Genomic DNA, 16,972 nt, shown 5'->3' with positions numbered 1-16,972 from the left:
GTTATTCCTAATCTGCTGTCAAACTCATTCATCGAGTTCCTAACTTTAATCATTGTACTTTAAAAAAAGGTTACACATGATTCTTTTTATAATTTCCACATCTCTGCTGAAATTCTTAAGCTCATCTTTTATCCTTTAAACACAATAACATTAGTTATTTTAAAGTTTGTGTCTGTTAACTCTGTGGATTTTCTACTGTCTATTGCTTCTGTTGTTTTAATTCATATTGCTTTAACTTCTCAATTTTTAATTGTGTGTCTGGCACTGTTTGTGCAAAATTCTTTTGGAAAAAACTTGAAGTCTAGCATAATGCATCTTCCTCTTGAGGAGATATGTTTGTTTCTGCGAGGTGTCAGGGGCACTAGCACTGAGGTCTCACCTTAATACAATTCCAGTGATTGAAATGGTCAGAAACAGCTGCGTAACTACTCCTTGTTTAAACTTACTCCTCCGATGCATCCTTGGTGGTCCCCAGTAACCAAGCACTGTCACTGCTAGATCCACAAGACAGGCAAAAACTCACTGCTTCAGCACTTGGCCTCTCAGAATTCTTCTGCAAAACTGGCTTACGTCTCAAAGGAAAAGAGAGGCTCTTAGTACTGGAATCCCTGGTTCTCTGTTTATTTTGAACGTTGTTTAGCAGTTCTTCACTAAATCATTAACTCTCTTACACCTTCAGTCAGTCTTGTTTTTGTTGTCGTTCATCTTTTCTGATAGTCTTCAGTAGGAAGTTTAGTTTGATTTACCTGGTCCACCATCACTGGAGGCAGAATTTCTTCTCCTGGTCTGAGGCCTGAGGGCCATGCCACCCAACAGGAATGGAAACCTCTCAGTGGTTTACTTTCAAGAGTTTGTGCTGGAGGGATTTGAGGGTGGCCTTGAGACCCAGGTCCTGCTTTTTGCTGTGTTCCTGGCCATGTATCTGCTGACTGTCCTGGGGAACCTCACCATGATTGTGATCATCACCCTGGATGCCAGTCTGCACTCCCCAATGTACTTCTTCCTCAAGAACCTCTCCTTCCTGGACTTGTGCTACTCATCGGTCATCGCCCCTAATGCCCTGGCCAACTTCTTCTCCTCATCCAAGGTCATCACCTTTGAGGGCTGTGCCACCCAGATCTTCTTCTTCTCTCTGCTGGTCACCACTGAAGGTTTCCTCCTGGGTGTCATGGCCTATGACCGCTTCATAGCCATCTGCAGCCCCCTGCACTACCCCATCATGATGTGCCCCTCGGCCTGTGCCCGGCTGGTGCTGGGCGCCTACTGTGGAGGCTGCCTCAACTCCATCGTGCAGACCAGCTTCACATTCAGCCTCCCATTCTGCAGCTCCAACCACATCGACCACTTCTTCTGTGACGTGCCCCTCTGCTCCGTCTTGCTTGTGCCAACACAGCCCTCAACGAGCTCATCATGTTTGGTATCTGTGGGCTCATCATTGTGAGTGTGACATTTGTGGTCCTGGTCTCCTACGGCTACATTGCAGTGACCATCGTGAGGATGCGCTCAGCAGCTGGGCGCCACAAGGTCTTCTCCACCTGTGGCTCCCACATGACTGCAGTGACTCTCTTTGTTGGGACTGTCTTTGTCATGTACGCCCAGCCGGGAGCTATTGAGTCCATGGAGCAGGGCAAGGTGGTCTCTGTCTTCTACACCCTGGTCATCCCAATGCTAAACCCCATCATCTACAGTCTGAGAAACAAGGATGTGAAGGAGGCCCTGTGGAGGCTGAAACACACAGCCACATGAGGAAGGAAGGCCAGAGAGACAGAGTGTCCTGAGGACTCAGAAGAGGAAGAGCCTTTGGTTGTAGATGGAAGTCAACAGATTCATTTCTTCCTTTCTTCGTTAAATCAACACTTATTTAAAACATACTATATACCAGGCATTTGCCAAATGCTTGGGAAAGATGCGTATGACAATGTTCTTGTCCTCTGAGAACTCTCTATCTAATGGAGCAAAAATAATACAATGTTTGGTGTTGTTTATAATACATGAAGTAAATATATGACAATAATAGCACAAAGTACAGAAGGGGTATATGGAAGTCCACTGTCTTAAGTTTCTTACACTATATGTGAAGTAGTATAATATAATTTGAAAGTCGTCTGTGACACATTAAACATATATATTGTAAACTCTAGTGCAATCACCAAAAGCTAAAACAAAATGGTATAGTTAAATGATCCAATAGGGGACATAAAATATATTTTTTTAGAAATTATCAATTAACAGTGACAACAAAAAAGACAAGAAAGGGGAAAAAATCAGATGGAACAAATAGCAGTAAACCAATAGCAAGATGGTAGATTTAAACGTAACCATATTGACAATTACACTAAGTGCATATAACATAAACACTATAGTTAAAAGGCAGAGATTGTCAGATTGGATAAACAAAGCAATATCAAATTATATGTGATTAAAAACCTACTTTAAATATAAAGACACTGATAGGTGAAAAGTAAAAGGATGAAAAAGTATACTGTTCAAAAAATAATCAAAAGAAACTTAGAGTGGCTATATTAGTATCAAATTGTAGAACAAGAAATATTACCAGGGATAAAGAGAGACATGTCATAGTGATACATAGGTCACTTCCTCAAGAGGACATAACAACCTGAAATATGTATGTACCTAATAACAGAATGTCATAGTATGAACATAGATAGAACTGAAGGTAAAACAGACCAATATACCATTTTGATTGGAGATATCCATTAACCATCTCAGAAGTCAATAGAACAAATACACAGTAAATCAGCAAAGATACAGAAAACTTAACACGATAAACCAACTTGACATTTACAGAAAAATCCACCCTCAACAGGAGAATACACATTCTTTTTAAAGTACACATGAAACATTCACCAAGATAGGCTATATTCTGGGCCATAAAAATGTCTCAATAAAATTGAGAAGATTGAAATCATACAAAGTATGATCTCACATATAAACAGTATTACCCTAGAAGCCAATAATAGAAAAATATCTGAAAAGTCCCAAATATTTGGAAATTTAAAAATGCCCCCATCAAGAAGACATAAAAAAGGAAATTGAAGAACTGTCAAATGAGAAACCAAGCAGATACCCCAAGAGGAGAGAATAGCAGGTGCGAAGACTCTAAGGGAGTGTGGCCGGTGTGTCTGAGGAACCTTAGAGAGGCCGACGTGCCTGTGGCAGAGTGAGCATGGGGGGAGCCTAGAGAATAGGGACAGGCAGGTTAGGGCCAGGGGTGGTCTCCAAGGTGTTGTGAGAGCTGTGCTTGCCAAGCCCGGCCCTAAAGTTTCCTTGGAGTGAGATGTTAAGCCTTATTCTGAGCAGGGAAAAGACATTACTTGACTTCAGAATAACAGGCTTATCCTGTTTATTACTGACAGCAGTCGGGACACTATTGCAGGAGTCTGACAAAGGTATTAATGCTTGAACTGGGTGACGGCAAAAGGAGATGAAGTTTAAGGATATTTTTAAGATGAGGCTTTGTTGACAGAACAGATGTGGGGTACGGACACAGAGGGGTCAAGGATGACTCCAAGGATATTGGCCTGAATATCTGGAAAGAGGGGATTATCATTAAATGTGATGGGAAGAGCAGGTTTGGGGAGGGTTGTTGGCGGCAGTGGGGAAAATTATGAGTTCAGTTTGAACATGCTAACTTTGTACCTCCAAGAGGACATTGAGTAGCCCATTGGGGTTGAGGGAAGAGGTCCACTCTGAAGGTATAAATTTGGGAAGCTGAAGTGTTGAATAAGAGGATAAGGTTATGAGATTAGATGATGTCACCCAGACAGTGACAGCAAAGAGGGAAAGTCAGATGACTGAGTCCTGGCATTGCCACAATTAGAAGTCAGGAAGAGGGGGATCCAGTAAGGAATCGGAGAGGGAGCAGCCAATGAGTTAAGTTAAACAGTTCAATGAGCCAGGGGAGTGTGGACTTGAAAGGTTCGTATCCCACTAGAAGCTACTTGGATCCTTAAAGCAGTATATACGTTGGAACAGCATGCCACACCAGCAGCAAAGAAGTTATCAAAGGCTAGTAGGTCATGTCAAAAGGATTCAGACCAACTTGAAGAGATGCCCACTGGCTAAAAGTGGGATGATTTAATATGATTAAGAATAATAATTTCGGTAGATTGAAATACATCAAAGGTGTTGAATCTACAAGTTCATAATAATAAAAAAAACTTAGTCACCATTGGAGGATGCTAATGAATCAATTCATTGTTTTGAAAATGCTACCTAAAGAGAAAGAACCAAGCATGCTGCTTCTCCTATGTAAACTGAACCACTGAGGAACCAGTTAGCAGATGAGGAAGTTCATCCTCATGGAAGCCCTGCAGCTGAGGAGGAGGTCCTCCCACTGAAGAAGGAACTATAGAATTAGCATCTACAGCCCATAGTGACAACGCAAACAGGCAATGATCATGGTGACTGATAACACCACACCAAGAGAGAACTAAAGGCCACCCATGAGGCAGTCTGGCTAATAATAATAGTAACAACATCACCCTGGATCTAATCAAGACTCTAATCCAACTACCAACTTACAGGAAACACACTTGACAGAGGAATGTGAGGAATGGCACCACTGGGATGCAATCAGCAAACTTGAACTGTGGGAAATTCTACAGGATGAAGATCCAGTTTCTTTAAGACATACTTTGCACCGAGACACATACAAACACACAGACACGAGAGATAGAGACAGAGAGTGACAGACAGAGACAGAGAGACAGAGAGAGAGAGAGAGAGATGGAGGGAGAGAGAGACAGAGATAGAGAGGAGATAGATAGAGCTGGAGAGACAGAGACAGAGACACAGAGAGAGATAGAAAGAGAGATAGAGAGAGAGAAGAGGGTCAGCCCACATTAAAAGGAGCATAAGAGATATGTTAACCAATCACAGTGTGAACCTTTTTCTATTGCTGATTAAAATAAACTATATTTAAAAGCATTTATTACATTTATGAGATAATTGGACACTTGGGCACTGATTGATATTTGATGATGCTAAGGAATTCGAGTTCTTCAGGTATTGTGGATATTTTTTTGAAAAAAAATTGCTTTTCTTTTAGAGATGCATGCTGAAATATTTATGAATGAAATCCTATCTGTCTAATATTTACTTTAAAATAATACAGGGGCTATTGAAGTAGAGTAGGGATTGAAGAGAAGATACAAGATTGGCCAGAGTTGGTTGCTATTAAAGCTGGATGATGGGTACTTGGGGTTCATTATACTATATGCTCTACGTTTGCATGTGTTTAAATTGTCCATCATCATCAACATCATCACCATCATCACCATCATCACCATCACCATCATCATACTCAGTCAAGACATGTCTCAGACTTGGCTGTTCTGTGTCATTTTCCCCCCAAACACAATTGCCAGTGCAGTCACTTCTTCAATGTAGTAAAACTCTCTGCTATTCTGTTTTTGAAAACATTTTCTCTTCCATCCTTGGCTTTTCTATTTCAAAGTTAGTTAATTTTATACTGAATTTTACGTATCTGTCCTCCATCTCTATTTACTTCTCTTTAACAAATTCTTTTTCTTTTTCTCGATACTCATCATAACAGCCTCAAGACTTTCCTCTGCACCAGGAATTTGTTTCTCAGTAGTCTCCTTTCTGCCCCATGATGTCTTCATTTTTTAAAAGTAATTCTTTAATACTTATTTGGTTCTAAAATTCTTTTCTATGAATTCCCTTTACATTTCATCCTCTTGTTTTATGAGTGATTTCAGCTCCTGTCCTATAAAAACTGATGGCCTAATTTCGTGTTTCTGTAGCTCTAAACGGGCGTAGTGAATTTGTTCGTGTTTTACATGATATTTATTCTGTTGGTATAGATGACCTGCAGATGTCTTTTAAAATTCCTTTTCATTTTGCTCATTGGTGTCACAGGCAGCTTATCTAGACCTCGTGTCTGATATATAACATAGACATCCTCTGATGGGAACGGCAAACTGGGAGCCTGCAGGCTGAATCTGGGCCAAAGGTTTATCTTCTTTGGTCCACACAGTATTAAAAACAATCTTCATTTGGTTTCAATGTTAAAAAAACAATGGGAGAGTACATATAAAGTATAGACTTCCATTTTGTTTGGAAAATCAGAAAATCTAGCAACACGGGGCCGGTATTCCTACCAACAATGGTTGGCTGGAGTGAGCAGTGGGTACAGTCTTTACATGACACTCACCAGCCCCACCTCCCTAGTGCCCTTCCAGCTTTGAAGCCCTGTGTCAACTGGCACTTGTCACAGTTGCTCTGAAGTGTTTCACGGAAAGTGTCATATTTGTTTAACCCACAATACAAGAAAAAGGAGAGCCCTCATACTTATTTGTGGAAGTGAAAAACATTTTTACATGTTTACTCTGCAAAGAAAGACTATCTATGAAGGAAGAAAAGAGCTTAGGAGTCGTTATGTAACAGACCATGGTAGAACTATATGAAAAGCTGTGTGATGAAAGGCTTAATGAACAAAAAGACAAAACTAAAATTTTAACAGGGTTTTATTATTAATATGAATAAAATAATAATGGTACTGTAAAATACAATTATGTATTGTTTAAAATTTTCCCATGCAATTCCATTAATAAGAAACAGAGGTGACTAACACATAGGATGGTATTTATTTAATCTCACTCAAAAATTTTTTTTTTTTGCTGAGGAAGATTCTCCCTGAGCTAACATCCACTGCCAATCTTCCTCTTTTTGATGTGAGCCGCCACCACAGCATGGCCACTGACAGACGAGTGGTGTAGGTCCACACCCAGGAACCGAATCCAGGCCACCAAAGCAGAACACACCAAACTTAACCACTCGGCCATGAGAGCTGGCCCTCACTCAAAATTTTAAAATGCAAATCAAAATAGTAAGATAGACTTTTCACCCATCAGATTAAAAAATCAGAAGTTTTGTAACATCCGTTGTCAGTGAGAGTGTGGGGGGTAGAGGCAGTTTTATATACTTTTCAAAAAGGTGTTAATTGGGGGGTAAAAAAATTATTGAAGATGTTTTGGCAATATTTGTCAAAATGCTAAAAGTTCTTACATTCTGACTAATAAATTCACTCTTTTTGTGTGTGTGTGTGAGGAAGATCAGCCCTGAGCTAACATCCATGCCAATCCTCCTCTTTTTGCTGAGGAAGACCGGCTCTGAGCTAACATCTATTGCCAATCCCCCTCCTTTTGTGTTTTTTTTTCCCCAAAGCCCCAGTAGATACTTGTATGTCATAGTTGCACATCCTTCTAGTTGCTGTGTGTGGGACACGGCCTCAGCATGGCTGGAGAAGCGGTGCATCGGTGCGTGCCCAGGATCTGAACTCGGCCTCCAGTAGCGGAGCGCATGCACTTAACCGCTAAGCCATGGGGCCGGCCCAATAAATTCACTCTTAAGTACTCACCTGATTGATATATTCATAAAACCACACCAAAAATATAGACCCAAGTATATTCACCACAGCGTTGTTTATAATAATAATAATAATAACAAACCAACATAAGTGCCCTGCGATAAGATCCAACAGCTTGAATTTGAGTGTATCCTTCCACGTGAATACTTCACATTAAAAATCTGATGCATTACAGCACTGAAACTACCATGTATGATACTGTAATCGTGGATACATTTCATTATACGTTTGTCAAAACCCAGAGAATGTACAACACCAAGAGTGAACCTAAAGTAAGCCATGGACTTCAGTTAATAATGTATCAATATTGGTTCATCAACTGTAACAAATGCACTGCACCAATGCAAGATGTTAACAATAGAGAAAACTGTGTAGGAGTGAGAGAGGTGTATGGAAACTGTACTTTCTGCTCAATTATTCTACAAATCTAATAATAAATCTGATTGTTGTTCTAAATAATAAAGTATACTAATTTTTTTTTAAAACCCCACCATGATGTGAGGGTGACATGCTGGTGGGACAGTGTAATTTGTTTATTCAATTCAACAAATGTTGTTGAGATGGACTTGGTGCCGGGTACCACTCTCACGGGGAAAGAGCCATGTGCAAACACAGAATGAAAACCTGTCCTCACAGGTGTGAACACATGTTAGTGGAGGGGACAATGAATAAGCCAACAGACAAACAAAATGGAATCTCTCACATGGGGAAAAGAACTAAGAGGGAAAATGAAGTACATGCTGAGGAGAGGAGAAAGCATGGAAAAAAACAGTGTGACCTCTTGCTTAAATGAAAACGGTTCTGCGTTCACATATTCACACCTTGATACACGCCGATTTAGAAATGACTTTTCCTTTCATTTTCTGAGAGGGTGCACCAGAAACTCCAAGCAGTGACTTGTTTAGGGAGATCAGATGGGGGTTGGTGAGGGGAGAGTTAGAGGAGGTATGATGACAAAAATACCAATACCAGTAATAATTAATAACTATAATAAAGTGAGCCAGAGAGGATGTGTAACTTGCCCACAGCCACACAGAACTTGTGGGTCTGACATTTCAACTCCTGAAGATGGGATATAAGACCTTTACTTTTCATTTTTTCTTTTAGTACTATTGAAATTTGCTGCCTTGTTCATTTTTTATTTTGTTATTTTAAAATTAATAGATGATATGCTGAGTCATTACCTTTCTCCTCTGGATTTTTCTGGATTAAGAAGCTATAATTAGAAATAAAAGTAATTATGGAGAGGTCAAAATACTCAATAAACTTTGACTTTCTGTTTGGGAAAAAAATTAACACCAACTTCACAGCACACACAGATATAAATTCTGGATGTATTAATTTAACAATCTGATGGCTGAAAAAAATAAAACCTCCCAGAGTATGAGAAGAGCATGCAGGAGGTGCTTTGGTTGTGGGTGTGCTTGTTAATTTGATGTGCAGTCAAGAGGGTAGTCAGCGCTGAAGAAACCACAATGTCCCCAAGGAGAGGCGGAGGAGAGATCAGGGGTGTGCCTGGGGAAAGTCACATGAGAGCCCTGGAGACAAAGTCAAAGGCCAGCAGCAAACTGGAAAAGCTGCTTGCAACATAGTCAAGATATACAAGGTCTGTAATATGTAAAGAGCTCATAAAAGTCAATAAGAAAAAAAGCTCAGCAATTCAATGGAAAAATTAGAAATTATCATAAAAGAGAAAATAGAGACTGAGAGAGCAAAGATTGAGTGCTGTGTGGAAAGTTTACTTGTCCAGCAGGAAAGTGGATCCAGCATTGGGTCTAGGATCTAGTCCAGGATGAGTCTGGGTAGGACTTTTAAAGCCAAAAAATAAAATGAATGGGAACAGGCTCTGCCCCACATTGGGAAAGCTGGTCTGCAAGGTTACTGACCCCAGCAACATGGGGCTATCAGACCAGCACTCCTGGGCCTGGGGCTGTGGTCTGCAGGGAAGTGGGTGGCCCCTGGGGTCAGGGCTCAGTCTCCCCTACCTGTCTAATTTGGGTCACAGTGCCCAGGCAGGATTGCATCACAATCCTGTCCAGGCTGTGTGCTTTTGAAGGAGCAAATTACAGAATTAGAAGCACAAACAGCCAACAAACGTATAAAAAGGTGTTCAGCCACACTAACAAATAAAGGTATGCTCATTAACATACAAATGCCAGGGTTAGTGTATCAAGGGTTCTCCAGAGAAACAGAACCAATAGAATGTACATACACATATATACGAAGAATTTCTTCATAAGGAATTGCCTCACGTGATTATGGAGGCCAACAAGTCCCCAGATCCGCTGTTGGCAAGCTGGAGACCCAGGAAAGCTGATGATGTAAGTTTTAGTCCACAGACTGGAAGGCTCAAGACTCAGGAAGAGCCAATGATTCAGTTGGAGTCCAAAAGTAGGAAAAAGCTGACTGCCAGCTCAAAGACAGTCAGGCAGGGGGAATTCTCTCTTATTTGGAGGAGGGTCAAAATTTTTCTCCTATTCAAACCTTCAACTGATTGGATGAGGCCCACCCATACTAGGGAGGGCAATCTCCTTTACTCAGTCTATTGATTTAAATGTTAAACTCATCCAAAAACACAGAAACACTTAGAATAATATTTGACCAAATATCTAGACTACCCATGGCCAGTCAAGTTGACATAAAATTAACCATCACACCATGTTAGATGCATAAACATTAAGAAGATTGATGATAGTAAGCGCTGGTGAGGGGTGACATATGTGCATTTTTGTGTGCCAATGGCAGAAGAAGAAATTTCACTGATTATTTGGAGTGAAAGAGGGAATTGGCATAAAAATCCAATGCTAGCCCACAAGAATGTTCCCATGAGGACATAATGAGCATTCTTTGCAATATTGCTTATGATAGGAAAGAAAACCTCCAGGTTCATTAATATGATGGATAAATAAATTATAATATACCCATAAGGTGGAAAAACTGACTTAGATGTTCATGGTATGGAGTTAAGTGAAAAGATCAAATTGCAGAATGAATGTTGTGATCCCATTTTTAGAAAAGGTGCAACCAAAAAGACAAAACCCACAGGCAGGTGCACACGTCCACGGGGAGTCAGCCTCACTGTGGAGATGGCGAAGGTTTTCAGGGGTAAAAGGATAAGTTTCTCCTTTTACTTTGTCACCTCTTATGTGCTGGGATTTGTCCAAGCAGATGTTCATTTATTCATTGTTTTAAAAATAAAAAATTTTAAACACATTCGTTGGCAATAAATACAATATGGAAAGGACTTTAGAGATGATCTTGGTTTACCTCCTGACACATTACGAGGAGACAGGACGTCTCCGAGGTCAGGGCCTTCGGGAGGGAGAACCCGGAGTAGAAGGCAGGGACCCAGTTCCCCAAGGTGCGAATTGCCCACTGTGGTGATTTTCCTCAACCAAACAGTGGGGATGTGGCAGGAGAGGGCGGTCTTGGGGGCGTTGGGCTCAGGAGTTGGCGCCTGCCGCCCCTGAGGGGGCAGTCCACTGAGGGTCGCATGATCTGCTCTTAGGTTCTGTGCTTGTCTCCTGTTCATCCTTCTGGGGCCACGAGGGACTTCTGGGCTTTGGTCCCAGGCCCCATAGGTGAGGGTAGATCAGAAAAAAGGGTGACAAAAGGGAATCCAGGAGCACCAGGAGTCCCAGCGCACTGCAGAGGCAGAAACACAAATAACCTCACCTAACTGGCCATTCAAGGCCCCAAGTCCCAGCGTGCCAGGCGGAGAGATCTTCCCCAGCAGTGACCTCATGGTGCAGGTGCCCTGACATGCCGCCTGGCTGATGCAACAAGTCGTGGAGGGGCAGGTGAGTGAGCTGATCCCCTTCCCCACTTCGACCAAGACCCAGGAGCTTCCTGCAGCCAGGACCTGGAGCGCCCGGCCAGACTCTCACTGGGCCCGCTGGTGCCCTCCTTCACTGCACAGGAAGCCAGAGCTGAATGGGGAGGGGGTGAAGGCCCTGGGTGCCACCTCTCTATCATCAGCGCAGACCCGGGTCAGGGGCTGGGCCGACCCTGGGAGAGCAGGTCTTGGGTGAGTCGTGCCCCTCATGGTGTCACAGGAGCAGTGCAGCCAGGCGCTCAGCAGGGTGTGGGTCAGTAAGTGCTACCGGGTGAGGCCCGGGAACGTGGACCCTGAACAACCCCACTCCGCCTCCCCTCTGCTGGGCCCAGAGTCGGCTAGGACAGTGCGTCTGAAACTTTAGTGTGGGTAGAAATAATCGGGGTCCTGTACAAATGTGGGTGTTCCTTCAGTGGGCCTGAGATTCTGCATTTCTGGCAAGCTCCTGGTGATGCTGGTGCTGCAGAGCCTGGACCACACTTGAGTAACAAGAGTTTAGACTGAAGGGACACCGGACATAGTCATTACCAGTGGAGGGCTACAGACGACACCGGGTCTTCTGCTTCACCTGGAAAGATGTTTCTGGGGCTCCAGTCAAAGGCAGCCATGCTGAAGCAGCCGCCGGAAACCCCCGGTGCCTCTCAGCAAGCTAGAGGTGCACGTAAGCTTGTTATTCAAAAACCAAACGGTGAGCTTGGCTCCACACATGAAAATGCCAGTTCCTCCTCAGGTGCTGGCCCAGGCATCCTTGTGACGACCAAGGCCCCTGACGGGAACGGATTGTCCTGGGAAACAGCCACACCAACATGAAGATGGGAACCCCACGGGGCATGGGAGCAAAGTCAGCCAACTTGAGGATGGCGAGGGGAAGATGGTCACTCTGGTCACAGTGGCCCCCAGTGTGTGGGTGAGTACAGCACGAGGGGGGCCACAAGGAAGGCGCATGGCCATCGTGTGTGTGTGTGTGTGTGTGTGTGTGTGTGCAGGATGGGGCTGGGTGTGCAGAGGTGGACCGCGAGGGCAGCAGCTGCAGCCAGGGCATCGTCGAGGCTACTGTCCAAGGTGTGCAGGGCAGCCCCCACTCTGCCCTCAGCACCCAGCAGCCTGGGCATTGCGGTTCCAACTGTGCCACTCCGCTGTCATTCGAGGCTTGGAGTCAAGTCTCCCAGGACAGGAAAGCTGGACAATTCACACTTTCACCCACATCCTCTTTTGTTGGAAAGTCTGGGCTGTCACAGACCACATTCTAAGACAACTCCAGGCTGAGAGGGAACCTGGGAGTGATTCCTCCTCCACGTGCACCACTGATCAACCAGCCTCTGCTTGTACACATCCACTGCTGGTGAGCTCACTCCCTCCGAAGGCAGCTGGCTCCACGATGCCACAGACCTGACCTCTAGAATACGTTAAATCTGTTCTGAAATTGGCTCCCACCTTCTCATTAATCCTCCTCCTCTCCCTGGATGCGCTAGTGGCTCCCTGACCACCTTCCTTCCCACTCCTGCCTCTGTAGGCTGGGCACCACCCCTGACCATTCCTCTGGCCTTCACACACCACTGGTTACCAACGGCCTACCTGGGCATGGTGCTCAGCTCTGCTCACGGCAGAAAGTGAGATCTGGACTGTGAGAGGGCAGGCAGCAGTACCCAACCAGGAGGATCCAGAGACTGAGGCACGTGTGACAGTGCTGAGAGCTCTCCTTGCTCAAAGCAATCAACCCCGAAGGGTATGCCAAGGGGTCAGGGCAGGGCTGGAAGCAGGAACAAAGGCCAGGGCACGTCCATCTCCTGAATGTGTCACAGCCCCTGTCCTGCTGCTGCTCAGACCATGGAGCCCTGCTGTCCCCTCTGATGATTTGTCCAATATCTGACATTGGCAGGAAGCCCCTGAGATCCTCAAGGTCTCAGAGAGTTCTGCTAATGGACTGCCACTGTGGTCCAGACTCTCGACAGTGATGCTGATGGGGCTCAGGGTGTGCAGGGGATACAGACAGACAGCACCCACAGTAGCCTGGTGTAGGCTGGTCTCTGCTCTCCTCCCAGCTTGGCTTGGAGATGGAACCATCACTGGGTCAAGTCCTGGTGGACAGGAGAAGCTCAATAAACATTTCTGAAATGAAAGAAGCAGTAAAGTAAAGCACAGAAAGCACAGGATTAGATACTTGACAGAAGTGTGGAAATGGCAGGAGCTTCACTGCGGGGAGGGAGAGCAGTTCCTTCAGAGGGAGGGACAAGGGGCTGCAAGGCTGTTATTACACTGTGGGCTTTCAGCTCTGCAAGCCTCCTGGCACACCCTCCAGCCCCCAACAGCAACAGCTCCGAGACTACTACAGAGTGAGTGCTCCATGCATATTTAAGAATCAGTAAATCAGAGGAAATGTCTCCTTTTCAGGCCAGTCCAAACTCATATGGAAAGAGAACTGGGCAGCTGGTGGCCTCTTGGTCAGTGGGCAGCAAGGAACAAGAGTCCCTGTGCTCCATGAGAAGTGTGACCTTGTGACCTGACCTGCTCTCTCTCACTGTCTCCTGCCTCCTCTCTGCTCTGTGTCATCCAGCTCGGGGCCATGCCACCCAACAGGAATGGAAATCTCTTGGTGGTGCCTTTGCAGGAGTTTATGCTGGAGGGATTTGAAGGTGGCCTGCAGACCCAGGCCCTGCTCCTTGCTCTGTTCCTGGCCCTGTATGTGGTGACCATCCTGGGGAACCTCACCATGATCTTGGTCATCACCCTGGATGCCCGTCTGCACTGCCCAATGTACTTCTTCCTCAAGAACCTCTCCTTCCTGGACTTGTGCTACTCATCGGTCATCGCCCCCAATGCCCTGGCTAACTTCTTCTCCTCATCCAAGGTCATCACCTTTGGGGGCTGTGCCACCCAGATCTTCTTCTCCCTGTTTGCTACCACTGAGGCTTTCCTCCTGGCCGTGATGGCCTATGACCGCTTCATGGCCGTCAGCAGCCCCCTGCGCTACCCCATCACCATGTGCCCCTCGGCCTGTGCCCGGCTGGTGCTGGGCTCCTACTGTGGAGGCTGCCTCAACTCCATCGTGCAGACCAGCTTCACATTCAGCCTCCCGTTCGGCAGCTCCAACCACATCGACCACTTCTTCTGTGACGTGCCCCCTCTGCTCCAGCTTGCCTGTGCCAACACAGCCATCAACGAACTTCTCTTGTTTGGCATCTGTGGGCTCATCATTGTGGGGACCACACTCTTGGTCCTTATCTCCTATGGCTACATCACAGCGACCATCCTAAGGATGCACTCTGGAGCTGGGAGACACAAGGTCTTCTCCACTTGTGGCTCCCACATGACGGCTGTGTCCCTCTTTTATGGAACCCTTTTATTCGTGTACGCCCAGCCAGGAGCTGTTGAGTCCACGGAGCAGGGCAAGGTGGTCTCTGTCTTTTACACCCTGGTCATCCCGATGCTCAACCCCATCATCTACAGTCTGAGAAATAAGGACGTGAAGGGGGCCCTGCAGAGGCTGAGCCGGAAACATGCAACCACATGAAGGAGGGAGGCCAGAGAAACAAAGTGTCTTGAGGGATGGAGAAGAAGGCTCAGTGGGTGGCCGTGGGTGTGGATTGAGGAATTCATTTGTCATGCATCTATTCATGATGATCTAGAAATACACAGCCATGTGAAAGATATGACTGGAGGGAGACAAAGTGTCCTGAGGGCTCAGAGGGAGACACTGGACAATGAGGAACCCTCAAATCTCTTCCACTTCCAAATGGAATTGGATGTGTTGAGGAACTCATTCATTTATTCAATCAATGTTGCTTGAAAGCATTTTATGGACCAGGCATTTACTAAATGTGAGATGCATAGATGAATAAGGCATGTTCTGCATCCAGAACTCTAAATGTTCAAAGAAGGAGCAATGACTCAAATCATGTGTGGACCAATTGAGCAGAGCAATCAACTGAGCATCAAAGCAGGGGTGGTCTTCTGCCTCTTACCTATCATGGTTCTCTGGGTCATCCCATGGGTTTTAGGAGGAGAGAAGTCAGATATTTGTGCACCTTTACCAAACTTGGAAGGAAAAAAAATGTTTAGATGCAATTTACCTCCACCCCTCCCAGCCTACCCAGATGCAGGGCCTTGCCATCTACTGTTGGCCACACGTGAACATCAACTGACAGGGCCCCCTGCCTCCACTGTGCCTCTTTTCAGCCCATCTTCCACACCATCACCAAAGAGATCTGTTTAAAACAATAATTTAAATACATGGCCAAGGCGTTCCCCATAATGAGTTTGATGTCTATAGGAAAAGTTTTGGCTGGAGAAGTCCAGATCTGATTAACAGTGCCTCTCTCGTGGTCTGAGGTGAATGCATTGGTTCAGGGCCAGAAGGTTCCTTGGGCTGTTGCTCCATCACAGCAAGGGCATGGATGACATTGTCATGAGAGAGGATGACCCAGAGCACCAGCCATGGCATCCACCTTCCTAGTCACAGGAGGGAAAACATGAAGTATATACACATAGGTATAATTTTTGTTTCTACAGAAAAAATACTCAAATCATATCCACTCAGGGAGGTCGCCACCATCCAGGTCAAGAAAGAGAAATTTACCCAATTCCCACAATATCCTATTGCCTCTTTTTAGCCATTGCCCTCCAAGGTTAAGCCCTATCCTGCCTCTGACACATAGATTAGTTCTGCCCGTTGTGAACTTCCTATGAATAGAAACATACAGCTTGTCTTCTTTTGTGACTGACATTTTTTTGTTAACATTAGCTTTGTGAGATTAATCCATGTGACTGCACATAAGTAGTTTTTTAAATTTTCATTACTATATAAGATTCCAGTATAGGAAGATACCATAATTTATCAGTCCTACCGTTAATGGACATGGGCTGTTTCCAGTTATTAGCTTTTAAAATAATGCTGCTATGAAATTTTTTTACATGTCTTTTGCTGTGAACCAATTTCTGTTGGGCATTCTTGGGAGCTGAATTGTTCATCTTTTTGGTTAATTTCAAATAGTTCTACCAAAATGCTATAAAAATTTTTGTCCCCACAAACAGTGCCTGAGAGTTTCTGTTGCTGTGCATCATCATGAACAACCATATTGCCTCTTTTATCAATTTTAGTCAGTCTGGTGATTATGTAGTCATAATCTTGGTGACTTTCATTTTCACTTCTCTACTGGCTAACGAGCTTGACCATATTTTCATACATTCAGTGGCAATTTGGATGTTCTTTTTGGGGAAGTATACATATTTTATCCATTTTTTTCTACTGTGTTGTTTTTCTTTTTCATATTGATTTTAGAAATTCTTTATATATTCTGGATATGAGACCTTTGTTGGTTATATGATTTGCACATATCTTCTCCTACTTTGTGGCTTCCGTATTTACACTCGTATGGACTATTTTTTTGAAATTTTTCAATTAACAGAAGTTCTTAAACTTACTCAGGTTTAGATAAACTAACCTTTAGGTTAGGAATGACCTTTAGTCATTTCCTCCATGGTTACTTCATTCTGTGGCTTAAAGAACCACTGCCTATGCCAGATCCAAAAAGATATTCTTCTACGTTATCTTGTATAAGTTTCTTTGCTTAGTATTTTATATTAGTATCTATACTTCACATGGGATTAATTTTCTTGTGGTTTTTGTGATGTAGGGGTTATTTCATTTTTTCTATATGGTTATCCTACTGACCATTTATTTTTTTTAAATGTCTTTTTCTCCATACTGGTATGTAGTGTCACCT

The 16,972-nt window shown here is 44.2% G+C and overlaps 2 protein-coding genes across 2 annotated transcripts; both read left to right on the top strand.

Annotated features, from left to right (window-relative positions):
- Positions 1–802: 802 nt before the first annotated feature.
- Positions 803–1,746, top strand: LOC101408030 (olfactory receptor 9S13-like). Its single transcript, XM_004427738.2, is given in 2 exon segments — positions 803–1,358; positions 1,361–1,746. Coding segments are annotated over 2 exon segments (942 nt in total).
- A 12,066-nt stretch (positions 1,747–13,812) lies between these two features.
- Positions 13,813–14,760, top strand: LOC101409059 (olfactory receptor 9S13-like). Its single transcript, XM_004427802.1, has one exon. It carries the CDS (start codon positions 13,813–13,815, stop codon positions 14,758–14,760), a length of 948 nt encoding a protein of 315 aa, XP_004427859.1.
- The last annotated feature ends 2,212 nt before the right edge of the window (positions 14,761–16,972 follow it).

This window comes from Ceratotherium simum, chromosome 37 (genome assembly GCF_057802395.1).
Source record: "Ceratotherium simum simum isolate JZ-2026a chromosome 37, ASM5780239v1, whole genome shotgun sequence".
NCBI lineage: Eukaryota > Metazoa > Chordata > Mammalia > Perissodactyla > Rhinocerotidae > Ceratotherium > Ceratotherium simum.
The sequence above is the reverse complement of the archived record's forward strand: the minus strand, read 5'-3'. Positions and strand labels throughout refer to the sequence as shown.